The sequence below is a fragment of the Pseudophryne corroboree genome, chromosome 12, assembly GCF_028390025.1.
Source record: "Pseudophryne corroboree isolate aPseCor3 chromosome 12, aPseCor3.hap2, whole genome shotgun sequence".
NCBI classification, from domain to species: Eukaryota; Metazoa; Chordata; class Amphibia; order Anura; family Myobatrachidae; genus Pseudophryne; species Pseudophryne corroboree.
This window is the reverse complement of record NC_086455.1, coordinates 22,285,846-22,313,774: the sequence shown is the minus strand read 5'-3', so window position 1 is coordinate 22,313,774 and position 27,929 is coordinate 22,285,846. Positions and strand designations below refer to the sequence as shown.

At 45.8% G+C, this 27,929-nt stretch overlaps 1 protein-coding gene across 1 annotated transcript; it reads right to left on the bottom strand.

Moving 5' to 3' along the window:
- Positions 1 to 705: 705 nt before the first annotated feature.
- On the bottom strand, positions 706 to 27,228 carry LOC134980385 (SLAM family member 5-like). The gene is made up of 6 exons (XM_063947188.1): positions 26,720 to 27,228; positions 26,119 to 26,325; positions 12,911 to 13,231; positions 6,399 to 6,671; positions 2,206 to 2,294; positions 706 to 1,075 (listed from the first exon to the last, which is right to left on the bottom strand). Exons 2-5 carry the CDS (start codon positions 26,177 to 26,179, stop codon positions 2,209 to 2,211), a joined length of 741 nt encoding a protein of 246 aa, XP_063803258.1. The 5' UTR covers positions 26,180 to 26,325; positions 26,720 to 27,228; the 3' UTR covers positions 706 to 1,075; positions 2,206 to 2,208.
- Between the last annotated feature and the right edge of the window lie 701 nt (positions 27,229 to 27,929).

Here is a 27,929-nt window from a genome sequence, read left to right as displayed (position 1 = left end):
GCAAGCGTCACTGGTATAGGGGGCGTTACGTGTGTAAGCGTCACTGGTACAGGGGACGTTGCGTGTATAAGCATCACTGATACATGGGACGTTGCGTGTATAAGCATCACTGGTACAGGGGCGATATGTGTGTAAGCATCACTGCTACAGGGGGCATTACGTGTGTATGCGTCACTGGTACAGGGGGCGTTGCGTGTATAAGCATCATTGGTACAGGGGGCGTTACGTATGCAAGCGTCACTGGTATAGAGGGTGTTACGTGTGCAAGCGTCACTGGTACAGAGGCATTACATGTATAAGCGTCACTGGTACAGGGGGCATTGCGTGTGTAAGCGTCACTGGTACAGGGGGCATTGCGTGTGTAAGCATCACTGGTACAGGGGGTGTTGCGTGTGCAAGCGTCACGGGTACAGGGGGCGTTGTGTGTGTAAAAGCATTATGTGCGCTGTTCCTTTGTAAAGTATGGGAGGGCGTAAATTTATAGTTTGCAGGGGGTGCCGAACACCCTAGCACCGGCCCTGCCTGGTATCAATGTCAGGGCGTGTCCATGTTCTCACACCTGCTAGGCCACACACCCTGGTCACACCCACTAGCTTAAGAACAAAAAAAGCAAAGTCCATTCTTTTAGCATTCCTGTTAAATACGGAATTTTATGTAAAATTGTTCATTTAATTCATGGTAAAAATAACTTTATTAAAAACCGTTTCAAACAAACAAACAAACAAACAAACAAACAAACAAAGTACAACAGATCAGTGGCAGAGGAACTGCACAATACACTGTATCCAGACAGTCTAGGTGCTGTGAAAGTGCAGGTCTAGGAGGATGAGTCCCTGTAGGCTCCACTCAATAAATAAGGGTATGCTCGGCCAGTATTCCAATGCTTTTCACCACAATGCCTCATATTTAAATAGCAAAATTCCCTCCTTCCAGCCAATACGCTTTGCAGGGTGTGTTCCTTTGGGGCAGTCACGTCAAGTTTATCATCAGATAATTATGTTGCTGCTGAGGTGTGTATGCTCTGGCCAATCAGACTTCTGGATACATCTTGCGCTTGAAGATTAGCAAGCCGGATCTGCTTATATAGAAACAGTAATAAACACACACATTTCCTACTTAGCACAGTGTCTGCATACATCTAGCATCAATATGCTATGTGGTACGATACGCCTGGCATAATTGAGGCACCAGGTCCCGAGTGACTCGTCTGGTGTCTATTATGCCAAAAATGCACCTTAGTCATAATGCAATGTGATTTTCATGCACCAGGAGACTGTGCTAATTACATTGATATGCTGCACTTGTATATCTGTGTGCATCAGTCTGTATATGGAGCACAATGGAACTTGTATTGGGAAAAAAGCTGCGGCTGTTACATTGTACCACTTCATATACAGATTCAGAGACTCAGTCGCACACAGATATAAAAGTGCCATATATCGCATTAATTAGCACAGTCTCCTGGTTTATCCTAGCTGATTCACACTTTTTGGGTAAAAAGACGCACAACACTTGCAAAGTCTCAAGGGAACTGGAGCACCGATGGGGGCTGTTTGGCACGACTGCAGCAAAAATATATAAGGACACATCTGTAATTAAATAATGGCCCTCATTCCGAGTTGTTCGCTCGCAAGGCGATTTTAGCAGAGTTGCTCACGCTAAGCCGCCGCCTACTGGGAGTGAATCTTAGCTTCTTAAAATTGCAAACGATGTATTCTCAATATTGCGATTACAAACTTCTTAGCAGTTTCAGAGTAGCTTCAGACTTACTCGGCAACTGCAATCAGTTCAGTGCTTGTCGTTCCTGGTTTGACGTCACAAACACTCCCAGCGTTCGCCCAGACACTCCCCCGTTTCTCCAGCCACTCCTGCGTTTTTTCCGGAAACGGTAGCGTTTTTCCCCACACGCCCATAAAACAGCCTGTTTCCGCCCAGTAACACCCATTTCCTGTCAATCACATTACGATCGCCAGAACGATGAAAAAGCCGTGAGTAAAAATCCTAACAGCATAGCAAATTTACTTGGCGCAGTCGCAGTGCGGACTTTGCGCATGCGCAATAAGCGGAAAATCGCTGCGATGCGATGAAATTTACCGAGCGAATGACTCGGAATGAGGGCCAATGTCTGGGTACTCTTATTACAGGTGTTATGGTCCTTCACGCAAATAATACACAAAACTAGGTGATCACAATCTTTCACGTTACCTGTTAATAACAGTGAGACAGATGTATAAAAAAGATGCTAAGAAGCAGGTAAGTTGCAGTCAGGGCTGATCTCACGAAGATAGAACATCCTAGAGACAACCAAGAGACGTACAGTATTTATTAATAATAATAATAATAATAATAATAATAATAAGTCAGGACCTATACATTACAGGTTGACTATATACTGTAATAGATGAGAAAAGACTGCGTTCTAGTATATGATGGACCATAAATACCACAATCAAAAAAAGAAAGAAAGTAAATAAGGTATAAATTACCTTCATAAGAGAAGACATTAAAAGAAATAGGGAAAGAGGAAAAATCCATAAACAGTAAATAAGGAAAATCTATTCCAGTGTATCTTGTAAATAAACGATATGTATCAATAATAAAAGGAACATACATAACCAAAAATACAACAGTATAAAAATGTAGAGACCTTTATTATGAAATGATATCCATTATGTACATAATAGGCAACTAAACAGCTACGCTGTTGGAAAATCAGAACACTAGTGGATGTCGATAAGAATGTAATCGCCATGTAATCAAATCAATACCTCAATTAACAATAATTCCTTTTCAAGTACGTAGCTGTGAAGCAGGGAATGGAAAGTTTGATATTGGAGAGAATTAGCCATAAATTAGAAATATTTGCTGTCAGTAGTCAATACAAGAAGCCAAAATATCAAGATAGCGCCAACAGACCTGAATATGTGACTATACAATGCAAGTAGAAAACATGTACTACAAAATAAACTATATACTACTGTACATAACAAAGATATTGACAGGTTATGGTTAGATAATAATTCTGGTTGTGACCCTGCTCTCACTACAATGTTCTACTATATTCATTGGCAGAGGAATCCTGGGCAGCCGGTACCATTATGGTGATGTCACTAGGAACTCCCTGTGTATTGCGGGTCCTAATGGCATTTATCGGCCAGCTAAAAGATCATAACCAGTGTTAGAAGGTCAACTGTTATCAGATCCAGCTATCAGGGGCATATTAAGAGGGGAGGGGACGTCTCGTCTGGGCCCCCTACTCTCTAGCAGGCAGTAGATCAGGCCTGGCCAACCTGTGGCTCTCCAGCTGTTGTACAACTACAAGTCCCATCATGCCTTGCCACAGTTTTGCTATTAGGGAATGCTAAAACTATGGCAGGGCATGCTGGGATGTGTAGTTTCACAACATCTGGAGAGCCACAGGTTGGCCAGGCCTGCAGTAGATTGACTCTAATCCCTAAGAGCACAGAGTCTACTGTGTATGCGCAGGTCTCTGGGAAAATGGCATGGCTGCCATTTTGGCAGGGATTTTACTAAAATGCCTGCGCAAAATGCTGGGAAAATGGCCAGCGCACCATTTGCCTGGTGATTCGCACAGTGCTACTGCAGCCGACACGGTACACCAGAGAAGTAAGTATTGCACCATACACACTGCACTCATTACAGACACATCACTGCCTTCTAGGTACACGATGTACCAATGTTAACAAAAAAAAAAGTAATACAGACAGCCCTAGTGTTCTCTCTCTCTCTCTCTCTCTCTCTCTCTCTCTCTCTCTCTCTCTCTCTCTCTCTCTCTCTCTCTCTCTCTCTCTCTCTCTCTCATATATGTATATATATATATATATATATATATATATATAAGGCTGGGCAAGTTAATACATTAACTAATTAACGACGACAATTATTTTAACGCTGCGCACCGGCAGCTGCCTTGGAAGGACAGAGGCTAAGCCGCTGCGCTGTTCTAACTACAATGTCGTCCGTGGGCCAATCGGAGGTCACGGTCCGGCAGCCAATCAGCAGCTGCCATTTGGCAGCTCCTGATTGGCTCTCGGCAGGCTCTGTACTAATAATAGCGTTACAGCTCTGTTCCTCCATGCCGTAGCTGCCTGGCGGTTCGCAGGCAGCTGGCCCTGTCCCGATCTTTGCTGCTGCCTCCCCGGTCCCCTCAAATTGTAAGTTTTGTAGACTGCAGGGGGGAGGAATGGGGCAGGGGGGCCCTGCCTCATTTGCCAGTCCCGGGCCCCTTCATCATTTCTGATGGCAGCCCTGGTGGAGGGTGATTGTGGCGATCACCTCCCCCCCCCCCCCCCCCAGCACTGTGCAGTTGTAATCAACTCTCTTCATCCTCCCAGCTGTTGGTGCATACAGTAGTTAGCTGCGGGCAACCATGGAGACCGTGACAGCGCTGGTGCCATTTCAAGTGTATTGCAGGCCACCAGTGGGCCAATCGGAACTCAAGGACTGGCAGCCAATCAGGAGCAAAATACACTACTTTTGAATTCATTATTGAAACTTGCGCATAACCATGCGATTAATCAAGATTAATCTGAGAAATCATGCGCTTAATCGCGATTAGAAATTTTAATCGTTGCCCACCACATATATATATATATATATATATATATATATATGTATATATATATATATATATATATATATATATATATATATATATATATATATATATATATATATATATATATATATATATATATATATACTCACTCACTCTCTGCATCCGGAAAGTATTCACAGCGCTTCACTTTTCTCCCTCAAAATTCTACACACAACACCTCATAGTGACTACGTGAAAAAAGTTTTTTTGGAGATTTTTGAAGATGTATTAAAAAAATTAAAAACTAAGAAATCACGTGTAGATAAGTATTCACAGCCTTTGCCATGAAGCTCAAAATGATCATCCTTGAGATGTTGCTACAGCTTAATTGGGGAGGGGAGGGGGGGTTAGGCATTAGATGGGAGGTTAGGGTACGGTAAGGGTATGGTTACGTACTGGAGAGGGGGTTAGGGCTAGGCACCTGGAAGGGGGAGGTTAGGGTTAGGCACCAAGCGGGGAGGGTTAGATTTAGGCAGTGGGGAAAGGAGGGTTAGGCACCCATGGGGAAGGGGAGGGTTACGGTACTTTTGGAGGGGCTGGTGGGATTCTGATGGCTGGGATGCCGTTGTTGGGATTCTGACCGCCGGGATCGCGTCCATCGGGATATATTACTGAATCCCTGTTACAGATGTGTCCACATACACCTATCCCCAAATTACCCCACGGACTGTGCCACTTAGCCACATACACCTATACCCAAATTACCCCACGGACTGTGCCACTTAGCCACATACACCTATACCCAAATTACCCCACGGACTGTGCCACTTAGCCACATATGCCCAAAAAATTGCTCAACTATGTGACTATTGGCATTGCGTTAGACTCTAAATCAGGCCCATAGAGTCTAGGCTTTATATAAAGAGAGGTGAATAAATGAACAGGATATTCACCCTAGAGCATTTCTGTCTATAGACCATTAATAACAATTACGCACAATCACCTGACGCCACCAGACTGCATCACCCAGGTAGCCCAGCACTTGCACTACGTAATCCAGCTACTAAAGTATTACTAAACCACAAGAACTGTAGAAGAGGAGAAGCTGGTAGCAATAGGTGGGTAAGTGCTAGCTGGCGTTATGCATGCTTAACGTGCAGTCCCCTCCAAACAGGCATATGCAACTTTTCACTGGCCAGCTTGGCCACTATTCAGGTTAACGTGCCGACAACATACCCTTGCTGTACTTTAGTCATGGGCCATGACTACATATCTCTTCCATCATTTTTTTTTTCTAGTGCAAGATTAGTTGCAACAAAAAAAGAGCAGCAGCAGCTTGGGTTTGCATCCAATTCTAAAAGGGGTCCAGCACATTCGGAACACCTGATCTTGTCCTGACCACATGTGGCTGACTCTGGGGTTTATTTACTGAGGTGAGTCTTTTTTAGAAGTGGAGATGTAGCCCATAGCAACCAACCAGATCCCTCTTAACATGTATCTAGCTGCTTCTAGAAGATAATGGCTAAAATCTGGTTGCTATGGGTAATGTCACTTCTAAAAACAAACCTCACTCCTTAGTAAATATACACTTATATGTGTTACAACAGCCACTGGGGTCAGTGGGGCTTACTGCAAAAAAGCTTTTGAATATAGTCTTATGTCTGTGTCCCACAGCACTTAAAGTACCACAAGTGCCAGCATACCGATGGCCAAAAGGATACACTCACAGTTGTAAAGTTAATAGCACTAGCTGAGACTTATAGTGCCATGCATTTTTTTGCTGGCATAAGTTAAAAATGCATATGACTGTCTTTATTACTGTATATTATTCACATCTCACCTGGAGACGCGCAGACATGGAGAGAGATGTTCTTCTGGTCCACTGGGTTGTGTACTACACACAGGAGCTCCAGGTCCCAGGACTCTGGCTGCAGTGACACCTGGATGAAGCCACCATTATTATACAGGTGATAATCAGAGTCCCTGTGTCTGTATTTCCAGGTGTAGGACAATGCTGATGTGTTTGTTGGGTCAGAACAATGGAGACTCATATTACACCAGTCACTGGACCTCATCTCCCATCCAATCCTTATAGCTGGGTGAGGAACAGGCTCTGTAATCAGAAAGGAAGCTGTCAATGGCGTACTTAACCTCATCAAGATCAAGGGAACTGATGGTTCAAGGATCAAGGAGCTGCAAACCGAATCTTTATAGCGCCACCCCACCCTCCCCTGCAGAATGGCGGCTGTAGCCATAGATATATTAGGGCACTTTGGGGCATCGTGTCATCACTGGGTAATTGGGTAGGACCTGGTAGGCTGGCCTATTTTCCTGGGGTTCTGGGAAAGTTTCCCAACCATCCATGGATGGGTAAACGGCTAATGGTCATCTTCTGTATCTCCCTAAGATGTATTATATAAAAATGAAAACATGTCCATATGGACACAGACTTCAAGATTAAGGACTTGCAATACAAAGTGACATGAATTGTGCTGTGGGCAGCACTGGATCCACTTTGGTGGAATTCCGATGTCTTCAGTGGTGACCAAGGGGGTGACAGAGGGTGACTAATATAAATGGACTTCTGAAAAATCTGGCAACATTTATATAAAAGTTATTCAGAAACTTAAAAATGTCTCTTATAAGAGTTGTGTTTGTGGGCAGAGTTATTTACCCATCAAGAGAAGATTTCCTGCCAGTAACACATGCCTACTCTCATGTAGGCTTGTGTATGTCCGGAAGTCGTCCTCCTCCTCCCGGAGACTGGAGAACCCTCCTGCATATCTCCTACTTCCCTAGGGAAGGTGGAGGGATCTTTATGATGCAATGGTTTCTTTATAGTCGTTTGTGCAAGGAGAGATTAATTGCTTCTTTTTTGGTGGGGGCTCAAACAAACTAATCATTTCAGCCACAGTCATGTGGCAGACCCTGACGCTGAAATGATTAGTTTGTTAAAGTGTGCATGTCCTGTTTATACAACATAAGGGTGGATGAGAGGGCCCAAGGACCATTCCATCTTGCACCTCTTTTCTTTGCCACATCATTCCAGAGGTGCTGCCCCACTGCCGTTTAAGTCCAGTGGTGCTGTTCACTGTCTGCTGTGCTGTGTAATCCTCCAGGGGTGTGCTGTACTTGATCCTAGGTTTAAATGAAAGCCTAGAGCATATATGAAACAAGCTTCAACATCCAAACAACTTTGTGAAAACATAGCCGAAAAAGTTGGAAATGGAAATTGCTATTTTAACAGTGTTTTTTTTTATAAAGTCGGGAGAGACCACATTTGTGGCCAAAGTTAGTGTGACTCGGAAGAGACTGAATCATAATCCAGCACAACTGCTGGAGAGGTAAAAGTGAGATTTTCTGCCGGAGCATTAGAGAGCGGTTATTTTCAATTATTTCATGTAAGGACTCATTTAAATGAATGGCTCCAATTAGTCAACCTTAAGTTTATTTTATTATTGCTGTGCACATTTTGGGATTATTTATTTAGAACCTAGGTTCTCAAACTCTGTCCTCAGAACCCCACACAGTGCATGTTTTGCAGGTAACCCAGCTGACACATTTTAAAAGGTTCACAGGTGGAGCCAATTATTTCACTTGTGATTCTGTGAGGAGACCTGGAAAACATGCACTATGTGGGGTACTGAGGATTGAGTTTGAGAACCTGTGATTTAGAAGATGCACATTTGTTGTACAGGGTTCTTTTCCTAAGGGCTGCGTAGTATTATTGCAAGACCTTGCAGTGTTAGAAGAACAGAGTTTCAGTGATCTTGCATTGCATCAGCTTTCCATTGCACTACAGCACTAGATGGGCCAGGAGCTCCTGTGAGGCACAAACAGTTACTGAATAAGGCCCAGTATGGAGTCTCGTGGTGGTTTACAGCCAGGAAAATTTCTGGCTTGCCAGGATGAGGCATGCTGTGGGCACAGAGGTTAGCATTGCATCCTCCCACAGTCCTACTTATAGTATGAAATGAGTATGGACTGTAGAGTGGTAAGCTCCACTAGGGCAGGGGCTCAATAACAAAAAATTCACTGCACAGTCCTGCTTAGTACTGTACCGAACCTACCCAAACTCAACTTGCCCCATACGGGGCTGCTGTGGGAGCTCAGGAGGGGCTGCTAAAACATCTAAGGGGCTGCTTTATTTAAAAATTAAATATAAAAAAATAAACAAGACACACAGGTATGCTCACATGCATGGAACTGGGACACACAGGTATGCTCACATGCGTGTAACTGCAAGTTATGAAAAACAAAAATAAGGCATCTGCCACAAAATATGTAAATAAAAATACAATTTAAAGAAAAAGAAAAAGAAACCCACAATATTTTCACAAAATAAATCTCCAGACTCTGTGGAGGGGAAAATATCCAATTTTGATCCTGTGGTATACACCAGTTTATTTGCATCCCAACATTAAATCAGAGATTATCTTGATTCCTGATTAATTTAGAGGCTTTGGCCCCTAGTTTTTCAGTTTGCCCAGTAATGTGGTAATTATATATTTGCTTGGATGAAGGGAGATGGGGGAAGGAATATCTGGCACTGGGGGGAATATCTGGCACTGGGGGCATATATGGCACTGGGGGGGGGGGATATCTGGCACTGGGGGGAATATCTGGCACTGGGGCGGAATATCTGGCACTGGGGGCATATATGGCACTGGGGGGGTATCTGGCACTGGGGCATATATGGCACTGGGGGAGAATATCTGGCACTGGGGACATATATGGCACTGGGGGGGTATCTGGTATTCCTGATTAATTTAGAGGCTTTGGCCCCTAGTTTTTCAGTTTGCCCAGTAATGTGGTAATTATATATTTGCTTGGATGAAGGGAGATGGGGGAAGGAATATCTGGCACTGGGGGCATATATGGCACTGGGGGGGTATCTGGCACTGGGGCATATATGGCACTGGGGGAGAATATCTGGCACTGGGGACATATATGGCACTGGGGGCATATATGGCACTGGGGGCATATATGGCACTGGGTGGAATATCTGGCACTGGGGGCATATATGGCACTGGGGGCATATATGGCATGGGGGCGGAATATCTGGCACTGGGGGGCATATGTGGCACTGGGGGCATATCTGGCACTGGGGGGGAATATCTGGCACTGGGTGCATATGTGGCACTGGGGGGGGAATATCCGGCACTGGGAGCATATGTGGCACTGGGGGCATATCTGGCACTGGGGGCATATTTGGCACTGGGGGGGGAATATATGGCACTGGGGGCATATCTGGCACTGGCGGGGAATATCTGGCACTGGGGGGGAATATCTGGCACTGGGGGCATATGTGGCACTGGGGGCATATGTGGCACTTGGGGGGTATATGTGTACCTGGCACATGGGGGGGGGGCTATATTTGGCACTGGGGGCATGCGAGTACCTGGCACCGTGGGGGAATATCTGGTACTGGGTACATATGTGGCACTGGGAGCACAGCCCTAGCAACAAGGACTAGCTCCTAGCAATGAGCATGACACCCAGTGCATGAAACCCCTGGCAACGAGCATGACACCCAGTGCATGAAACACCTGGCAACGAGCATGACACCCAGTGCATGAAACACCTGGCAACGAGCATGACACCCAGTGCATACAACCCCTGGCAACGAGCATGACACCCTGAGCATGAAAACCCCTGGCACCGTGCATGGAACCAAGAGCATGACACCCCTGGCAACGAGCATGACACCCAGTGCATGAAACCCCTGACAACGAGCAGGTAATTGAAAAGTAATTAGAAGCCTTACTGTAGGACTTAATGTGTAATGGGCATTACGGTGTGTGGCATAATGTATCACGGACATTGTGGTGTGTGTCCTAATGTGTAACAGGCATTACGGTGTATGGTATACTATATCACGGGCATTGTGATATGTGGTATAATGTCTCAGGGTCATTGCAGTGTGTGGCATAATGTATCACGGACATTGCGGTGTGTGTCATAATGTGTCAGGCATTACGGTGTGTGGTATACTATATCACGGGCATTGTGGTATGTGGTATAATGTCTCAGGGTCATTGCAGTGTGGCATAATACATAACGGGCATTGTGGTGTGTGGCATAGGGTATAACGGGCAGGGCATTGCGGTGTGTCATAATGTGTCAGGGATTACGGTGTGTGGTATACTATATCACGGGCATTGTGGTATGTGGTATAATGTCTCAGGGTCATTGCAGTGTGGCATAATACATAACGGGCATTGTGGTGTGTGGCATAGGGTATAACGGGCAGGGCATTGCGGTGTGTCATAATGTGTCAGGGATTACGGTGTGTGGTATACTATATCACGGGCATTGTGGTATAATGTCTCAAGGTCATTGCAGTGTGTGGCATAATGTGTCACAGGCATTGTATGTGCTATAATGTATCGGGCATTGCAGTGTGTGGCATAATGTATTACGGACATTGCGGTGTGTGTCATAATGTGTCACAGACATTGTATGTGCTATAATGTATCAGGGGCATTGCAGTGTGTAGCATAATGTATAACGGGCATTGTGATTCCTGTCATAATGTGTCACAGGCATTACGGTGTGGCATAATGTGTCACAGGCATTACGGTGTGTGGCATAATGTGTCGGGGGCATTACAGTGTGTGCATATTGTGTCATGTGCATTGTTGTGTGCGGCATAATGTCTAAGGGCCATTGCAGTATGTGGCATAATGTATACTGGGCATTACTATAAGGAGGAAAAATGACAAATTATGTAAGGGGCATGAATCAGGATTATTTTTCTTTCCTGTAATGGCTAACGTCTGGGCGTGCAGGTTGCAAAACTGGGGTATAAGGTAGTCTTTTGCTGCAATGCCACGCCCCTTTATGCGAAACCACGCCCATTCCAACAAAACCACACCCCTTTTTTGCTGCGCGCGCATATTTATCCCTTTCTTGCTCCCAATTATAGGGCATGGGGAGGGGGGGGGGGGGGGGGGCGCCGCCGAAGAATTTCTTGGCTTGGGGGAGAAAAATTTCTAGTTACGCCACTGATTCCACACCAATATAGGAGTGGAGGTGAAGGCCTGTGTGTTGTTCCTGATTGCGTGTGCCTCTCTAATTTTTAATCACTTTCTTGACACTGTCCTCTTCCTCTTGCCTCTTCTCATAATGTGAAAAGTCATCAAAGAAGGAGGTGGTATATTTGTAGCTAGCTATGATTCAGAGAACTTGACGAGCTTCCTTGGGGACCACCTGTTGCTGAACTTATGGGTTTATTAAACTGTTCATGTCCTGTTTAAACAACATAAGGGTGGGAGTGAGGGCCCAAGACCATTCCATCGAGCATCTCCTTTTTTTTTTTCCCTTTGCATGATGGGCTCTTTGGGGCCTAGTTTTTAAAACTGCCATCCTGTCTGCCACTGCAGTGCCACTCCTAGATGGGACAGGTGTATGTGCCGCCCACTTGTGTTGCTTACCTTGGTCATCCAGTGACCTTTTGGACTAAAAACAATATTGTGAGGTGTTCAGAATAGAGTGGAAATTAATGTTATTTAATACCGTAGGATCAAAATTACCCCCAAATTCTTTGATTTTAGCTGTTTTTATGTTTGGTTTTTGTTTTTTGTTTTTTTAAATCATCCAGAACCAAAACCCGAAAGGGTGGTTTTGGCAAAACCAATCCAATCCAAAACACGAGCAGAGATCCAGATCCAAAACACAAAACCCGAAAAGTGTCCACCGCACATCTCTAATATATACATATAATATGCGATGTAATCACATCACCGGTGGTCAGGATCCTGACGATCAGTATTACGATCCCGGAATCCCTACCGCTAAAAATGCTGAAAGACTGCGTGATGACTAACTGTCTATTCCCACTCGTGGATGTCCACGTTATTCATGGAGTTGACATAGAACCTGTGGCGAGCCATCGAGCATGCAAGGGGCTTCTTTGCGCTCGGTTTCCCCCGCCGGGATCCTAGCTGCTGGTAAATCATAACCAACCCATATATTATATATATATGTAATGCTTTTTGTCATAGTCAACTTCTCTCTCTCTCTCTCTCTCTCTCTTTTTTTTTTTTGTTGAACTTTTTCATACTTAACGATCCACGTGGACTATGATTGGAACGGTAATCTGTGCCGAGAGAAGCGAGGGGACACGGTGCACTAATTGGTTTTCCCGGTCACTCCTACGAAGAAAATGACACAAAAAACCCCAACAACTCATGTCGACCTTTTGACCTGTTGACCTAGCACATGTCGACCTAGAAACCCTGTCAAACTTCCAACCCGGTCGACCTAGTGACTGTTAACCTATAGTGGTCGACCTAAACATTGTCAACCTAGACACTGTCGATCTAATGATCCACACCCCTTCTTACATACCGTACACGTTGAGAATAAAAGCTGCTATGTATAACTGTTTATTGGTAAGTGTAATCTCCGCAGCATAATCTCCGCTGTCCATCGTGCTTAGATGTGTGATAACTAATGTTTCTCCATTATTAAGTCTCTGAAGCCGGTTGGAAAATTGAGGATAATACGTCGTCCAAATATTGTTTTTGATCTCTGCCACTTTAACAGTTCTTCCATTGGTTGAAAATCGCCACATTATCTCTTCTATAGGAAGCCTGAGATCCCGGTAGTTGGACAGCTGGACAGACTGGTTTATAAGGCCGGAAACTTGCACAGCATCATCATCTCTGGCTGCAGGAAACAGGACAAAACATCTCAGTATGTCAAATGGCCTATGATATTCTTTCAGTCCGACAGACTGACGCGTTTCACATTAGTGAAACATAATTTCCATAACACCAAAAACATCTGATACAGAATATTTGAATTCAGGTAGTTTAATTTACTTTTAAAACCAGTAATTTACTGTACTGTACGCAGAACAAACCTAGGTGTAGCAAATTCTGTATTAAACACCAATATTGCACAGATCCCTTACTACTCTTAGGGCTATTGGTGGTCATTCTGAGTTGATTGCTCGCTAGCAGTGTTTAACAGCCGTGCAAACGCAATGCCGCCTCCCACTGGGCGTGTATTTTAACTTAGCAGAAGTGCGAACGAAAGGATCGCTCAGCGGCTACAAAATATTTTTGTACAGTTTCTGAGTAGCTTCAAACCTATTCAGCGCTTGCGATCACTTCAGACTGTTCAGTTCCTGTTTTGACGACACACACATGGCTTGCGTTCGCCCAGACACGCCTGCGTTGTTCCTGGCACTCCTGCATTTTTTCGAACACTCCCTGAAAACGGACAGTTGACACCCAGAAAGAGTGAAAAAGGGACACTACTGTGGCATAACTTGATTTGGAAGTACCATTGTGTCCACGCCCTTCCCCCACAAGACCATGCCCCATTTCCAATACTCACACCTTATTTCAAATGTGTGTAAGGGGAGGGTGGCGGGGGGCGCCAGCCCCTTACTTTGCCAGGGGCGCTTAGGCCCCTAGATACACCCCTGCCTGGCACCCCTCATCCCTCACTGTCTCCTTATCTGTCACTTCCCATACTGTTCCCCATGTCTCTCACTTGGCACTCCTCATCCCTTGCTGTCTCCTTATGTCACTCCCTTTACTGTACCCATTTCTCTCACCAGGCACTCCTCATCCCTCACTGTCTCCTTATCTGTCATTTCCCATACTGTTCCCCATGTCTCTCACCTGGCACTCCTCATCCCTCACTGTCTCCTTATCTGTCACTCCCCTTACTGTACCCCATGTCTCTCACCTCTTAGAGAATAAGATTTTCTACAGTTGTCAGCAGTTGTCATTTGCTCTCATCCATTACCAGGTTTTCATTTCATCCAGCCAGATCTGACAATAAAGCTCTAGGTGTATGGGCAGGTGTAACAGTGTGGTCTGACAGTTGATGCAACAATTTTAAAGTGCTTGGCACACACTTGACAACTCATCCCTCATACGTCCTGCCAGTTGTCGGGATGTAGTTATGTGACCGGCACTTAGGAGACCGCCGGTCACAACACCTCCCCCAACACCTCACCACCTGAGAATCCTGACAGTCGGCATGCCAACTAGCAGAAACCACTCCCCCTGCAAGGGGCTTGATGCACTCGCCTAAACCCCCCTCTCCGGCATTTTGCTGCTGAGATCCTGGTGGAGGTTTGCTGACTGCCGGTCACGCATACCCAACCCCAGTGTTCTATCAGTGGGGCAATGGAAATATCTGTAAGTGTGACTGAAGTGACACCTATCATCACATATAAAAATCCTTTTTATTTCTCCATAAATAAGGTTTTGATTTTTTTTTACCATGTTTTGTTTCTAAATGACTGCATACTGCAACCTTGTTGGCTTTAAGCCTCCGTGTGCTTAAATTACTTCCCAAACTATACTCGGAGGCCTGGTTTGTCCTTTGATTCAGATAGAAGTGAAACCTACTGTAAATTCAGATATGAGTCATCTTACTTCCTGGCCAAATCAGATTTTATTTCTGAACCAGCTATTAACCTTTGTTTATGTACACTGTTTATCGGGACTGCATGGCCGATACCCTTTTCTGGATCACACAAGGTGGTACTATAACTACTGCAGGTGTGTTCTGTTCCTGTACTAATGACTAGGGATGAGCAGGTTCGGTTACCGTGCCAGGATCGGAGTCCGGCTCGGGTTTTCCCATCAGACTCTGAAACCAGAACGAGGCAAAACGTCATCATCCCACTGTCAGATTCTTGCTGGTTTTGGATTCCATATAAGGAGCCGCACGTCGCCGTCATTTTCACTCCATTCCTGGAGAGTGTAGCGAGAGGACGTGTCTCCTCAGTGTCTGTGCGGGAAAGTGGCGTGTGGGGTGGCGATCTGCTCCTCTGTATCAATCCAGTGATGCTGTCTTGTGCTGCATCAGTCCAGTGGTGTTGTCGTGTGCTGCATCAGTCCAGTCACAGTGGTGGTGTCCTGTGCTGCCATAAGTCCAGTGCTGCTGTATAAGTGTAGTCCAGTGGTGCTGTCTTGTGCTGCATCAGTCCAGTGGTGGTTTCCTGTGCTGCCATAAGTCCAGCAGTGCTGCTGTTTAAGTCCAGTCCAGTGGTGCTGTGTTGTGCTGCCTCAGTTCAGTGGTGGTGTCCTGTTCTGCCATATAGGTCCAGTCCAGTGGTGCTGCCGTATTAGTCCAGGGGTACTGCTGTATAGATCCAGTTCAGTGGTGTTGCCATATAGGTCCAGTCCAGTCCAATGGTGCTCCCGTATAAGTCCAGTCTCCAGTGGTACTGCCGTATTAGTCCAGCGGTACTGCCGTATAAGTCAAGAGGTAATGCTGTATAGGTCCAGTCCAGTGGTGCTGCTGCCGTATAAGTCCAGTCCAGTGGTGCTGCTGCCGTATAAGTCCAGTCCAGTGGTGCTGTGTTGTGCTGCATCAGTCCAGTGGTGGTGTCCTGTGCTGCCATATGTGGTGCTGCCGTATAGGTCCAGTACAGTGGTGCTGCTGTATAGGTCCAGTCTAGGGGTGTTGCCGTATAGGTCCAGTCCAGTGGAGCTGCCATATAAGTCCAGTCCAGAGGTACAGCCGTATAAGTCCAGTCCAGTGGTGCTACCATATAGGTCCAGTGGTGCTGCCATATAGGTCCATTCCAGTGGTGCTACCGTATAGGTCCAGTCCAGTGGTGCTGCCGTATAAGTCCAGCGGTACTGCCATATAAGTCCAGGGGTACTGCTGTTTAGGTCCAGTCCAGTGGTGTTGCCATATAGGTCCAGTCCAGTCCAGTGGTGGTCCCGTATAAGTCCAGTCTCCAGCGGTACTGCTGTATAAGTCAAGGGGTACTGCTGTATAGGTCCAGTCCAGTGGTGCTGCTGCCGTATAAGTCCAGTGGTGCTGCTATCGTATAAGTCCAGTCCAGTGGTGGTGCCATACAAGTCCAGTCCAGTGGTTCTCCCGTATTAGTCTAGTCCAGTGGTTCTGCTGTATTAGTCCAGCGGTACTACTGTAAGTCCAGGGTTACTGCCGTATAAGGCCAGTCCCGTGGTACTGCCACATAGGTCAAGTCCAGTGGTGCTGCCATATAGGTTCAGTCCAGGGGTGCTGCCGTATAAGTCCAAAGGTACTGCTGTATAAATCCAGTCCAGTGGTGCAGCAATATATTCCAGGGGTACTGCCATATAAGTCTAGTCCATTGGTGCTGCCATATAAATCCAGTCCAGTGGTGCTGCTGTATAAGCCCAGTCCAGGGGACTACTGCCGTATGAGTCCAGGGGGCTACTGCCGTATGAGTCCACCAATACTGTGCGTACATTACATATGGGCAAATTCCATCACGTCCCATGTTTTGCACATACAATTAATTTGGAGGTGCAAAATTTTTTGAAAAATTACAGAAGCGTGCAGGAGATGCTGTCGGTGGCCCGAAAAATTGTGGGCCACTTTCGACATACAGCCACTGCATGCCACTCATTGCACCTCTTTTTCTTCTTTGCATTATGTGCTGTTTGGGGCCTAGTTCTTAACAGTGCTATCCTGTCTGCCACTGCAGTGCCACTCCTAGATGGGCCAGGTGTTTGTGCCGCTCACTTGTGTCGCTTATTTTAGTCATTCAGCAACCTTGGTGCACCTCTTTTTCTTCTTTGCATGATGTGCTGTTTAGGACCTACTTTAATAAAACTGCCATCCTGTCTGCCACTGCAGTGCCACTCTTGGATGGGCCAGGTGTTTGTGCCGCCAACTTGTGTCGCTTCGCTTAGTCATCCAGCGACCTCGTGCACCCTTTTGTCCTAAAAACAATATTGTGAGGTGTTCAGAATAGACTGGAAATGAGTGGAAATGAATGTTTTTAGGTTAATAATACTGTAGGATCAAAATTACCTCCAAAATCTCTGATTTTAGCTGTTTTTAGTTTTTTTTTAATTATTATTTTTATTATTATTATTATCCTTTATTTATATGGCGCCACAAGGGTTCCGCAGCGCCCAATTACAGAGTACATAAACAAATAATCAAACAGGAAAACAGACACTTACAGTTGATGACAATATAGGACAAGTACAGGGTAAATAAACATAGCTACATCAGCAGATGACACTGGAATAAGTATCAGGTGGCAGAAGACTGCTGGATTTGGTGCATCTGAAGATTGTTAAAGTAAGAAAAGGGTAAGCACATGAGGGAAGAGGGCCCTGCTCGTGAGAGCTTACATTTTTTTTTTCCAAAAATCATCCAGATCCAAAACCCGAAAGGGTGGTTTTGCCAAAACCAATCCAGATCCAAAACACAAGCCGAGATCCAGAACCAAAACACAAAAAGTGCCCGCCGCACTGTCACGATCCGGGTATCTGGACGCCATTACTTACCCTTCAGATGCCTCCTAAGGCGGGCTCAGCGTTCCAGGACCAGATTCCGCTGTTCCTGAGTTTCCACATGCAGAGTGTCAGAGTGGTGTTTTCATCAGCCGCGGCCTCCGCTGTGCCCGCGTGGTTAAATGTGCATCTATCAGCCTGGCGTCTCCTGTCTCCGGTGGCCGGCGCCGCCATTACTGTTTCCCAGACCACATGGATTACAAACCAAACTTCCCTCCAAGTGTCTGCATGGGCGCAGCCATCTTGGATTCTGTCATCTGATCATTTCCACCAATCTGCTGTTTGTATTGTTGATTTGCATAATTGCCTAGCCAACCCCTTCCTTGCTGCAGGTATAAGTAAGCTGTGCCTGAGCAAGGAAGACGTCAGTGCTTTGGTTGTCAAACCTAGTTCCTGTTTGTCTCTCTTCTATGATTGTCTTCCAGGTTCCAGCTCCTGTCTCAAGACTTCCACCATAGAGACCCGCACCAGCATTCCACCTGCGGTGTAGCCTGACTCTCCAATCCATTGTGGATTCATCTGTTTCCAGCTACAACACTACCTGCTTCCAGCCTCAGCTTCCAGCAGAATACAGCTTCCCTTAAAGGGCCGGTGTCCTTTCTACACTTTACCACTCTCCACCGGAATTATTATTTCTCCGCTCTCAAGTTCTACATTTCAGTTCACATTTCATCGCTCCCAAAGTTCATTTATTATTTAACTGGTTCCAGCCAGTATCCACTCCGTGCTAACAACAGTCTGGTTCCAGCCAGTATCCACAGCAGCTGTTTTACCTTCAGCAACCCAGCTCTTCCTGGAACACCAGCTGGTACAATCCTGGGTTATCTCCATTGCTACAGCCGGGCCTGGTAAGGACTTTCCATCTAGAAGATCATAAGAACTATCTCACACTACCAGTGCCCTGTGGCTCCTGCCATGCTGTAGTACTCAGGAACTGTATTTATTCTTTGCTGACTTTTACGTTTTCTTTTATTGCTGCTGTGATGCGGAGTTGTCATAATAAACATCATTGACTTTTATCTAAGTTGTCGTGGTCACGCCTGCGGGCAGTTATTATTCATGTTACTTACATGTCCAGGGGTCTGATACAACCTCCCAGGTTCCGGTACATCTCAGCCCCTACAACTGAGGCTGCCTCCCGTCAGCTCAGGCCCTCAGTTGTGACACGCACATCTTTACAGTCATGACACATCTGTAAATTACAACTCTCTATTCCCATAGTTTGTAAGCACAGGATCAGCCAAGTGACTGGCTTTCTAATTAATGTGAGATTACCGAAGGGCAGTAGGGGGATAAAACAGAGGGGTATACAACCAGTGCATACAAATGTGCAAGGTCTGAGATTCACACTGTCAGCAGTGCTTCATTTGATTGGCCAAGTTTATACTACCTGAATAGAGATGTATCCCCAGTGGGGCACATCTCTGGTGCTGTTGCTGCTCTGTCGGTGCTGGAACCCCTTATTCCAGCTCTGACTGCCTGTGCCACTGTGTTCTAAGTGGGCAGCGGGAATGAAGTTGCACTATGTCATACCGTCCCACTTCAAGCACTATATTTGTATCTCTCTCTGCCTCTCACTATGGGGGTCATTCCGACCTGTTCGCAGTCGCACGCAGCGGTTCTTCGCTGCAGTGCAAACGGGTTGGAACTGCGCATGTGCAGCGCCCACAATGCACACGCGCATCGTTGCCCAGCGACAGCCGTCGCCGGGCAATGACCAGAAGAGAGAAGAAAGTGATCGCTAGCGTGATCGCAAGAAGATTGACGGTGGGGAGCTGTTCCGGGGCGGATACTGACCGTTTTCTGGGCATGGAGATCTGAACGCAGGCGTTTGGAGGGCGGATGTCTGATGTCAATCCCGGGACCTTCATCGCTGAATCCGTCGCACAGGGTAAGTAGGTCTGACCCTGGTCTTGTTTTGCAGGAAACTTTTTTAGCATAGCAGCGCTGCACAAGCGATCGCAGCCCTGCTATGCTAAAATACACTCCCCCATAGGCGGCGTCTAGTTGATCGCATGAGCAGCAAAAAGTTGCTACGTGCGATCAACTCGGAATGAGGGCCTATATCTATCTATGTATCTACAGTATCTATCTGTACATACACCTTTCCCCATTTAAGCCAAATTAGCCATGCAATGGAATCTGCAACATAGCCACGCCTTGTGATTTTACTTAAAAAATGCTACTTTAATCTGCTAATTTATACAAATTCTTTTGCAGCAAAAAACTAATTGGGAATCCATTAAATCACTACTCATGGTGAAGTGTCTGAAGCCTTGCTAAGCATTTTGTGCCAGATTAAGCAAAAAGGGAAAGGTGTACAAGGACACATCTATATACACAGTGTGCCAAGTGGGATGGTATAACATACCGCCACTTTTCTCCACACTGCAGGCCTGCATAGTGAGTGCCTGAGCCAGATTCTGTCTGGCTGCGGCCACCTCCCCATCCTATTATTTTGTTTTCGGCATGGTACAGATGACTTCATATTACTCCGCTGCCGCAAAGTGGAGCAAGGGCCTCCAAGCTCTGTGGAGAAGACAAGGAAGTAAGAGTGGACAGAAATGTGGAACATGTGCAAGAGAGGTGCAGGGGGTGAACAAGAGGGATAAAGGGGACTGAGCTGGGGATAAAGAAGTGGGGCAGGAGAGACATGGGGCTGAGTTGGAGAAATGCAGAAGGATAGTGCTGCAGAGGCCCAGGGTTCTGAGCTGGAGAGATGGTGCTGGACAGGTGCAGGTGGATGTTGCTAGATAGAAGCATGGGGGATGGTGCTGGAGAGACGCAGCAGGCATGAGCTGGACAGATGCGGGGGGTGGACAAGAATGACTTTAGTCTGAGCTGGAGAGATGCAGGAAGTTGGCGCTGGAGAGATGGAGGAGGGCAGTGCTGTATAGATGCAGAAGGTTGGTGCTGAATACTGTACCTATTGGGGGGATGGTGTTGGAGAAATGCAGGGGGCACTGTGGGGATGTAGGAGGATGGCGTTTGTCCAGGATGGTTGATGGAGAAGTTCACATTTTCACCGGCCTCATAACAGCTAATATTGGGGGTCATTCTGACCCGATTGCTCGCTGAAGTTTATTGCAGCACAGCGATCGGGTCGGAATTGCGCATGCGCCGGCACCGCAGTGCACCGGCACATGCCGGACGGCCGAAGACTGTCGTTCCTAGCGGTCACCTCTGCATGATTGACAGGAAGAGGCGGTCGATGGGCGGGAGGGGGCGGAACGGCAGTGTTTCACCACCGTTATGGGGGCGCGGTCCGGCCAATGCAGGCAGGGCTGGACCGGGCAGGGGGTGGGCCGCAGCAGCTGCGTGACTTCACACGCAGCCGCTGCGACCTGGGGCAACGACGATCAACTCCCGGCCAGCCGCAGGATCTGCGCTGGTCAGGAGTTACTCAACAAGTACAAAAACATCGCTGCTGTGTGATGCTTTTGTACTTGGGCGGAAGGGGGTGCTGGACAGACATGCGGGGCGGGCTAGCCCTGTGCTGAGCCTCCCCCCGCATGTCTGGGAAGATGATCGTAGCTGTGCTAAATTTAGCACAGCTACGATCAACTCGGAATGACCCCCATCATTCATTATCTGGTTGAGCCTCTGTATAGGAATAATCTGTCCTCTTCATGCAACAAACAGGTGGTTTCCGTATCACGTGATCTCTTTTATGCGTACTGATTACTGGCGGAAGATGCTGTGCCTGATTCAGGTCCCAACGTACTTGCGGCATGTGCATCAAAGTACCAATGTTCGGTACTTTTGTACATGCGCCAGACTAGTACTGTACATGTGCAGTACGGGTCTGTGATGACGGATGCAGTATGGCAATAGACTGTTAGTGATTGATAGTCTGATGCTGTTTGGGGGTGGGGAGAGGGCAGCAAAAGCCTCCATTTCTGAAAACCGAGGCATGTCACCAGTGTTGCGGGGTGGGAGGGTCCGGGATGAAGAATTCCTGGCCTATTGCATAGACCTGCAGCAGCCAGTTTGGGCGACTTCTTGGGTCACGCAGCCAGCCAAATATTATTATTAACAGTTTCTTATATAGCGCATCATATTCCGTTGCGCTTTACAATTGGAAACAACAATGATAAGACTGGGTAATAACAGACAGTCATAGAGGTAGGAAGGCCCTGCTCGCAAGCTAACAATCTATAGGGAAAAGGGCACTGATACAGAAGGATAGGTGTTACTTATTACATAATTGTCCCCCCGATTGCAAAGGTTCTTGGTGGGCTGCATGATATGGCCACACATCAATGATGAACCTGGGTCAGGAGGAAGGGAAAGTGAAGAAAGAGAAAATATGTGGAGGATGTGTGTGGACCGTACAGTGGGGATATAATTGGATAGGAAAGCTTATGAAGGTTGAGTGGGCGGTTCTGGAATGTGATAAGCTAGCTTGAAGAGGTGAGTTTTCAGGGAACGCTTGAAGGTTTGGAGACTAGAGGAGAGCCTTATTGTGCGTGGGAGGGCTTTGCAGAGAGTGGGTGCAGCCCGAAGAAAGTCCTGCAATCGCGAATGGGAGAGAATGATGAGTGTGGATGAGAGAAACAGATCTTGTGAAGAGCGAAGAGGTCTGGTTGGGAGATATTTTGAGATAAGCGTGTACATAGGTGTAGTTTGGTTAATGGCTTTGTATTTGAGTAAATGTATTTTATATTGAATACGGTAGAATACAGGTAACCAATGGGGGGACCGACAAAGCGGATCTGCAGACGATGAATGGTGTCACAGTGCGAGGTGTGGCTATTAAATAATGTGATTGATGCTATCATCTACATTAAATTATATTAAGTACATTTGAACTCCTTTCCCCTTCTATGTACTCCCCTTCTGCATCAACACACCCCTGCATTCTTATTTTCCATTGGTCAAAGCCGTGCTGTAGCTCAGTGTCTGTCAGCTGTCTCAACAGCTCTGTCATGTTCTTCTTTACCTCCAGTAACTGATGCCCCGTATAAATAAGTCACATGGGGCGGGATGTACTAAGCGGAAAATGCGGTAAACTCCCTGTTTAACGCATTTTCCTGATGTACTAACCCCCGGCCGGTAGGTCAGCGCTGCGGTGGGGTACGCCAGCTTTAGCTGGCGATACTCCATAGAAGCCTATGGACTTCTCTCCGCGGCGCTGTGTGAGGGATCCGAACGGATCCCTCCCAGCATGCCCTGCGGCCGCCCCTGTCACCCCGCGCATGCGCAGACTGACTTCTGGGGCCGAATCCCGGAAGTCAGGCTGCCGCTGCGCATCGCGGAGGACAGCTCTTATCGGTAGAGCTGTCCTCCGCATTGCTGATCGCATATGTTAGTACATATGCGATCAGCATCGTGGCGCAGGGCGGCGATGGGCGGTGATGTACATTAGTACATCCCGCCCATGGTGTTAGACCTGGCAAGTATGTAGGGTGTTCTAGCACTGCAATCTGTTTCTCGGCCAAGAAGTGCTTCACAGATAGAGTTGTGTGGGGCCTGGTGCTTTGTCCTGATAGAGGATGAAACCATTTTCCACAACTCTGACCTCTTCTTTTTTTTTATTCTTTCCCACAAAGCTTCTAGAACATTTTTGTAGTAAGGTTGATTCACTATTGCACCTTCTGATACCCAATCTACCAAAATAACACCATTAATATAAAAGAAAACAATTAACATGGCTTCGACGTGCTTTCTTCATTCTTTGTTATGATGGTATTATCCAGTGAATGGACTGGCGTTTCATCTCGGGATCCTACTGGAAGACCGGTGTTTCATCACAGGTAATAACTTTATCTAAAAAATGTGAATCCCCTTGAATTTCTTCCAAAACATCTGTACAAATTTGCTATTGATTTTCTTTCTTCTCGGCAGTGAGAAGCCTTGGAGCCATCTTTGCACAAACGTTTGTCATGTTAGAACTTCATGCAAAACTTGCCTAACCGTTTCTTTGTTGATGTTTACCATTTCTGCTATCCCTCGGGTGCTGAGTCAAGGGTCAAATTGAACAATTTTCTAAATTTTTTCCTCATTTTCATTTGTTTCTGATGTTCAAGGCCTTCCAGGACGTTCATCTTCAACATCCTCACGACTGACCATCACTAAATCTTTTGTGCCACTCAAGCACACATGCACATGACATACAATCTACTCTGCAAGCCTCGGTTAGAATATGGAAAGATTCAGTGGGTGTTTTTGTTTCATTTAATAAAAAAAAAAAAAAATTAACACGTTGCTCTACTTTTGAACTACTGTAAGCAATTTTCCAATGCACGGGAAACACATCTTCTGACACTGTGAGACCGCAAACTATCTGGGCGAGAGGGCTGAAACTTTAAAAATCGTTATAGGATAGTCCAAGGTCAATGTTCCCTCACTCCCTTTTAACTTGCACAGTATGGATTATTTTTGAAAGCACACAAATCCCAGTCTCGTTATACGTCTGTGAACCCCTGACAACCCCCACCCCATAATGATCTGAATTCCTTCTTTTTTTAGAGATTGAGACAGCTGTGTCTCCATCTCAAGGAAAGCCGTTATCGCGATCGCAGCGACCACTGCAGTTAGCTCCTGCTGGCAAAGCTCTCTGCCTACAGTGTCCGGTGGTAAGTGGGAGCTGCTGCGCATGCGCAGAAACTCCATATGTCCTCACTGTGCCGTAGCTGGCAGTGTCTCCCCTCTGGGTATGTGGGCAATGCACTATATATTCACTATATTTGTTTGTTTAAATGCACAGTATGCGTGTGGTATGTATGTATGTATGTATGTATGTGTGTGTGTGTGTATGTATGTATGTGTATGTATGTATGTGTGTGTATGTATGTATATGTGTATATATGTATGTGTGTATATATATATATATATATATATATATATATATATATATATATATATATATATATATAATAATATACACACACACACACCTTCAGTGCACACCGGCACTCAGCTGAGTCACAGAATATGCCTGAGTGCCCTCCAAACAAAACCCAATGCAGGTCTAAACAGTCTTTATACGGCAATAGGCGGTACTCCCAGGACTACAGTTATAACAATAACAGAGGAGACAAGCAGACTACTCCATAGATCAACGATGATCTATGGAGTAGTCTGCTTGTCTCCTCTGTTATTGTTATAACTGTAGTCCTGGGAGTGCCGCCTATTGCTATATATATATATATATATATATATATATATATATATATATATATATATATATATATATATATATTATTACACCCTATACAGTATGTATGATAAATTTTTATATATATATATATATATATATATATATATATATATATATATAGTGTGTGTACAGGGTGAGTCAAAAGTCGCAGTATTCCCTTTTGTTTCAAAAACTGTGCAGGAAATGGGAAAACTGAATACTCCAGTAAGGTGTGGGCGAGGTGGGCTATCTTACAGAGTATGTACCGAACATAGGCACAATCTTCAAATCGGCCATCTTGAATCTAAGTCATTTTTTTTCAAATGTAAAGGGGGTTTTGTAACATGTCAAACAACATCAGAATTGTCCAACAAGTGTATTGCTGCAAACCGATTTGAAATAGCATTTATGGTTAAAAAGTTACAACACCTTTTTTTGTTGCAGGTCACTGAAGATGGCTTTGACAAAAGAGCACAGAATTTAGGTCATTTTGATGTCTGGATAACAAAGTTTCCGTGTCATAGCTGCAGATTTTAACAACTGGCACCCAGAAAGACCTCCAATTACACATAACATTGTCAGGTGCCTAATTTCCAAATTAAAAAAACAACCTTTACTTGGTGCTTAAAACATTTTAATGATTCAGGTGTGATAAATTGTGATGGGATAAAATCCAGGTGCCAACAGTATTTTTGCATTAAAGGACAAGGCAGGCAGCTTTCTGAGAGTACTTTATATTGACAAGCTGTTATAAATGCCTTAAATCATATTGGCAAACAATGTAAAATCATTTTCAGGAACCCTTAACTACTGAGGCAGTCACCATCATGTTTATTGAATGTAACAGTAACTTATTTTCTATTTTACATTTTAAATGTTTCATTACAATGAATATTACCTTTAAAACACGTCCAGAATAAAATTAGATGTAACAATTGCATCTAATACGCACAAACTGGGGGAGGTTATTGTGCAGGTGGTCAGTACTGACATATAGGGTATTTCCAGAGTGTCACAAGACGGCTGCAATTAGGATCAGTTGTGATCTAAGTACCTATTGTATATATGATCCAGTGATCCCATCACAGTTCTAATCATACACTACAAAATGCACAGAATATTTACACTTTAGCGTCGCTCACCTGAAGCCAGGAGACAGGCTGACAGCGTCATAAAGATCAGCTCTGGGGTCCTGTCCAGCATCTTCTCAGCACAGTAAGAGCTCGCACAGTGCAGGGGAACTTCCTCTCAGGTTATAGGAAACATCACAGTCATGCCCACTGCTTAAGCCACATGCTGCATAGTGGACGTTATCAGCCATAGTTTCATTTTCAACACCCTTTTTATGCCTGTGTGAACAATATACAGGTACATCTCATCGAAACTAGTTCCCACGGTAACTGTATATTTCAGTGAAGTTAAAATAACACATACAATATCTTTCTGCTACAGTATGGTCCCCAGGGCCGGTGCAAGGTTTCTCGGCACCCTAGGCAAAACTTCTGCCTTCTGCCCCTTCCCCCTACCCACCCTTCAGATGAAAGGCATGCTGCTCTAACCCCCTCCCCCCTACTCTGTTAAATGTCTGCTGTTTTACCCCCCCCCTCCCAAAATCTGCGTGCATGCTGCTGCTCATCCCCCCAGACTGTGTGCATGCCTGCTCCTCATCTCCCCCCTCCCCACACTGCTGCTCTCGCCCTCTTTCTTTATCAATGCAGAGAATGCACTGTGCAGCCACCTTACCTGCAGTCTGCAGTGCAGAGTTGGAACTGAGTAGTCTGTGAAAGAGCCTGGAATGAAGAGCAGTGTTCCATGTCACCCCCAGTCAGGACTCCAGGAGCTGTCAAAGTTACTGCCTGTGCCGGTTGGAGGTGGAGCTGGAGGCTGCAATACGGGAGCTTAGCAGTCACGGCTACTGTAAGATACGCATTCTGGGGGATTGCAGTGGCTGTGAAAGGTAGGACTATGCTACCTTTTTCAGGCAGCTGTAGCAGGCCGCCCCCTCAGGTCCCGGCGCCCCTAGGCAGCTGCCTAAAGCTGCCTAGTGGAAGCTCCGGCCCTGATGGTCCCTTTTCCAGACCTGCTGTTCATCAGATGAGCTCAATTCTCCACTAAACCTCCATTGTCCTCCTGCGCTATCCTCGGGATGTTTAACACAAGCGTAGCAGTTATTGTGAGGTTGAGTATGAAATACTGGCATTCGAGATCCCGACAGTCAGAAAACTAACAGCGGGATCCCAATGACCAGAATCCTGACACATCCTGGTAAGTATTTTTACCCTACTCCTGTACCTAACCCCAAACCTACCCCACCCCCCTGTAGCCTAACAGTAACCTCCCCGCAGCCTAACTCCAACCTCCCCACACCCCTTGCAGCCTAGCCCTAAATCTCCCCCTAGTGATTAACCCCAACCACAGTACCTCCGTCCAGGATGTGTCGGGATTCTGGTCGTTGGGATCCCACTGTGAGCGACTGCTATTTTTTTTGACCAGATCCCTTTCAAAGAGGCAGGGCAAATAGAGTGTTAAATGGTGTATACCAAGGTAGACAACTCCAGTCCTCGAGAGCTACCAACAGTTAACGTTTTCCAGGTCTCCTCACAGAATCACAAGTAATTGGCACCTGTGGATCTTTTAAAATGTGTCAGTGAGTAACGAATACTGTAGCCCTGTGCACCAGCTAGGTGTTCTGGAAAACGTGAACTGTTAGTAGCTCTTGAGTACTAGAATTGGCTACACCTGGTCTATACCATCCACTTGTTACTTATATGGTTATGAATAGAGTTGCAACCAAATTATTTTGCGAGTTTGATTGCAAAACATCTGTCAGTTTGCAAACTCCTCCCCCCCCCCCCTCCTCTATTCAAATTTAAATGTGTGGGTTTTTAACTAGAGATGTGCGCCTGACCATTTTTTGCTGGTTTTGGTTCTAATTCGTCAACTGGTTTTGGAT